Source organism: Antennarius striatus, chromosome 4 (assembly GCF_040054535.1).
Source record: "Antennarius striatus isolate MH-2024 chromosome 4, ASM4005453v1, whole genome shotgun sequence".
Classification (NCBI taxonomy): Eukaryota; Metazoa; Chordata; class Actinopteri; order Lophiiformes; family Antennariidae; genus Antennarius; species Antennarius striatus.
The window spans coordinates 24,345,579-24,350,000 of NC_090779.1; the positions used below are offsets into that span (position 1 = coordinate 24,345,579).

At 40.2% G+C, this 4,422-nt stretch overlaps 1 protein-coding gene across 2 annotated transcripts; it reads left to right on the forward strand.

The window, feature by feature from the left end:
* The first annotated feature begins 742 nt into the window (after nt 1–742).
* LOC137594203 (uncharacterized) lies at nt 743–3,913 on the forward strand. Of its 2 annotated transcripts, none has more exons than XM_068313533.1 (7): nt 743–968; nt 1,053–1,174; nt 1,268–1,334; nt 1,753–1,897; nt 2,309–2,448; nt 3,083–3,211; nt 3,507–3,913. In XM_068313533.1, exons 1-7 carry the CDS (start codon nt 816–818, stop codon nt 3,678–3,680), a joined length of 930 nt encoding a protein of 309 aa, XP_068169634.1. In that variant the 5' UTR covers nt 743–815; the 3' UTR covers nt 3,681–3,913. The 2 variants fall into 2 exon arrangements, with proteins under 2 accessions (XP_068169634.1, XP_068169636.1); XM_068313535.1 differs by having other exon boundaries at nt 3,101–3,211; nt 3,507–3,907.
* The last annotated feature ends 509 nt before the right edge of the window (nt 3,914–4,422 follow it).

Consider the following 4,422-nt stretch of genomic DNA (forward strand, 5'->3'; position numbering starts at 1 on the left):
AACGGATTCAACTCATGTCAGGAGGTTCTACTGTTCTTGAACCCAGTTTCAGTCCCGTGGCAGTGATCAGTAAGGGTGTTGTGAAGGTGTTCTGTCTGCCTCTGCATGGTGGACCCGTTTACATTGATCCGTCAGATCAATTTAAGTGATGGCCCGGAGTGTCAGGAGGACTGTGATCACACTGGAGCAGTCGAGATGCTGTTCCTAAGCAGTGAAACCCAAGAGGATCAATCAGTGTATAAATAATTGTGGAAGCAGGAAATAAATAGAATTTTCAATTAAAATAACAAGGCAGTCATCAGATGTAAGATTAATTATAAGACTACTACTTCTACTACTACTACCACTACTACTACTACTACTACTACTACTACTACTACTACTACTACTACTACTACTACTACTACTACTACCACCACTACTACTACTACTACTACTACTACTACTACTACTACTACTACTACTACTACTATTACTACTACTACTACTACTTATCAATTATCAATAGCAGGAGAATGACAGTTCCTCCTTCATGAAGCACGCTGAGGTTTCAGGATAGCAAACATTAAAAATGATCAAACTGGGATTAAACCAGCGCCTCACCTGCTTTACCACAAACACCAGCTATACAGTCATTTCACTTTAATGCAGCTTTATCTCAGCTACAATCTCTTTTCCTATTGGCTGTGAATGTCACATGACAAAACATTGACATTACATAACCAGAGGAATGTGTATAGAACTCTGCATCTGGTGGTGAGAAAACTCCTCCAGTCCTGCCGTCCCTTTCTGTCAGACAGGCTTTTTGTTTAAAGATGAACATCCCAGTGATCGACTTTGGCGCCTACAGCCTGGATGAAGAAGAAGTTCCTGAGGAGCCGATGCACGACTTGAGGCAACAGTTTAAAACAGCTTTAACAGAAGTTGGTTTTGTTTTTCTGAAGAACACTGGGATCACTCAGGAGGAGGTGACGATATTGTAAAAGCAGACTTAAGTGTGTTGAACATGCTCACAGCAAATTTTACCTTTTTTTCCTGCCGTGTTTGGACAGATGGATCGTGTTTTGGACGTTTCACTGAAATTCTTCCAGCAGCCTGATGAACTGAAACGACCTTTCAGCTGGAAAAACTTTGGCTACACTAATCACGGCTGGGTTTTTCCTGAGGAGGAGAGGTAGGAAACAGAAAACAAGCACAGCACACTTCTTATTTGCAAAATCTAGTTTGAAATAACACTTTTCAAAACTTTATAAAAACTGCTTTTCAGGTTGAGTCCCCTTCGACCCCCAGACCTGAAGGAGGCTTTCAACATTGTCTTTCTACAGCCTGACATTGTAAAGATTCACCATCACAGTTTGATTACGATAAATGACACAGAATCAAATATCTGGAACAAAATTTGTACCAAATACATTTTTTGAAATCCTACATTTGGGATTGATTCCACTTTGATAGGAAAGGAGCATGGAGCTCAAAGTCCAGATTAAAATGTATAGCTTTTATTCACGCTGGTTTAGTGCTGTTTTGTCCCCATGAAATTGCAGAGAAAATAATGAAGCTAAACTGTCAAGAAAATGAATCATCTATTATTCATTTGAAATAAATATATCAGGACAAATATCAAAAACAGGAAATTGCTGCACGGAGATGCCAAAGATCTGTTTGATCAGTGACTGATCATTTTTCTATGTTCATATCAGCTGGACCAAAACCTTTCTTGTCAGGCTCTGAGTCTTTTCTCCTTTCTCTTAGAAATGGCCACAGGGAGAGTTCCGGGAGGTCCTGACGTCTTTCTTCCATCGTAGTAAAGAGCTCAGTCTGCGGGTTCTAACAGTGATGGCCCACAGTCTGGGCCTGGACCCCGAGGTGTTCCTCAGCGCCCATCAATCAGTGGGAAGTATGTACAAAACACTCGCCGCTCGAAATGTGGAGTGTGTTTAAAATTTTCAAGTGGGATCGTACACATGTTAATAACCATTGGATTAAACAGTACTAAACAATAATAAAGCAGATTAATAAATATAGTAATTAAGATAGTAATAAACATGGTAACAAACTTTGTAATAACGCAGTGGTAAACAGGGTAATAAAATGTGGTCATAAACATGGTGATAAATGTGAATAGATGTGGTAATAAAAATGGTCATACCGCATCTACATCTCAGACTATCCTTTAAGAACAGCTTTAAAGATAAGACAAATTCAACGTTCCCAGGAATGTAAGGAATTTTGAGGTCTATGTTAATTCTTCTACGTGTTTTAACTTTCCTCTAGCGAATAATAATTCCTTACTTTAACTCTTCCCTAGTGAAGAATAACGCCACTGCCCTGCGAACTCTGTACTACCCTCCGGTGGGGCAGGAAGTGAAGGAGGGTCAGATGCGGTGTGGAGAGCATTCGGACTACGGCACCATCTCGCTGTTGTTCCACAATAATGAAGGTCTGCAGGTAACATCTCCTCTCTAGATGCAAACACCATCCTCAGTGAGGTGGAGGCCACACTCCATCAGCACTGGTACAGTGCCTTGCGAAAGTATTGGCCCCCCTCAAGAACTTTTTGACATTTTTCCACATTTCAGGCTTCAAATTTAAAGATAACAAACTGAAAATATTTTTCAAGAATCAACAACATGTGAGATGCAGTCATGAAGTGGAACCAAATTTATTCAACATTTTTTTATTGTGTCTACAAATAAAAAAGTGAAAAGTAGGACGTGCAAAAGTATTGGCCCTCTGTTCTCTTAGCTCAGCTGTCTGCCTCCAGAAGTTCCCTGATGACTTCTGAATGATCCAATGTCCACCTAAATGACTAACAATGACAAACAAAGTGCACCTGCGTGTCATTTGGTCTAACATTTGCACAGCCTATTTTTCAGTTTTTTATTCATAACCACAATATGAAATGTTGAATACATTTGGTTCCACTTCACCATTGTGTCTCACATGTTGTTGATTCTTAAAAAATATTTTCAGTTTGCTATCTTTAAATTTGAAGCCTGAAATGTGGCAAAATGTCAAAAAGGCTTGGGGGGCCCCATTATTTCGCAAGCCACTGTAACTCCTGAGACATGCCACCCACCAGAGTCTGGTTCCTGTCCAGGTTCGGGCTCGTTCAGGTGAATATATTGATGTTCCTGTCAGCCCTGGATACATCCTCATCAATATCGCTGACCTGATGCAGCGCTGGACCAACGATCAATTCACCTCTGCAGTGAGTTTCTCAAGTTTTGGTCCAGTTTTCAAGAAGTCCACATTTTACCTGTAAAAGTGTGAACCAAAGTATCTTGAATTAATCTTTAAAATTTATTTAATTTATCCCCAAAGAGAAATTGTACCCTGTAAATGTAATAAATAGATAGATGATTGATTCTGAAATTGAGCAATTTCACCACAAACAATGACAGGTTCGTTTTATAGTCAGTAATTACTTTTGAAAAGTGTAATAGTTCGTAATTTAATCGACACCCCAATCAGAGTTGACATCAGGGGCTCTTCTCGTGTCTCAGCTCCACAGAGTTCTGCTGCCCCCTACTGGAGACTCCAACACACGGCAGTCTGTGGTCTTCTTCCTCAATCCGGATGATGAAGCTCTGATCACCTGTCTGGACGGCTCGAACAAATACCCTCCAGTCACAGGACGAGCCTATCTCATGAAACGCATACAAGCCACCTTAGACTGAAACTGAAGTCCATCTTCAGAAAACTGACCGATTATTAAATAAATCCTAATTCTAGTAATGTTCGGTATGACGTCAGATGTAAGTGAGTACAGAATGTAATGATTCACAAATCCCTTTTAAACGAAATAAAACTGAATGCAGTGCGAAGACAATAAACTTCATATCTGCACTCATTGATCAGCTTAAAGTTTTTCTTTATGGACGAAGGCTTTGGAATGAGGAGGAGGTGAGCGAGGTTAGATAGATGGATGGATGGACAGACAGTCAGACAGACAGATAGAGATTTGGTCCATGTCCGCTTCCTTTCACATTTCACATTTCACTCACATTTATTCTGTTTATTAAGAAATTAGTTCTTTTTTTCTTGTCAAATTCAAATTTCAACATGCTCTTCAATGATTGGTCTGGACATGGTCTCGAACGCGGTCTGCTCTGCATCAGCCAATGGTCGTTCGGAGCTATGTCCCGCCTCTCAGTCTTCTGTCCAATAGGAAAGCCGGATGTGTGAAAAGGTTTCAGGCTTCGTTTCGTAGCGTTTCCCATTGAGAGCGACATGAGAAATGAGTTGAGTTTAACTGTAAATATGATGTAATTTTCCTTGTATACATTCGTAAATAACTTCAGAGAGGATACCTAATCTTCTACGTAACTCATATGAACTTAACGGAGTTGTTTTAATGTCGCATTATGACACTTCCTGTTTGAGATGTTTCACCGAAGCGGTCCAACCAACGGCTTCCTG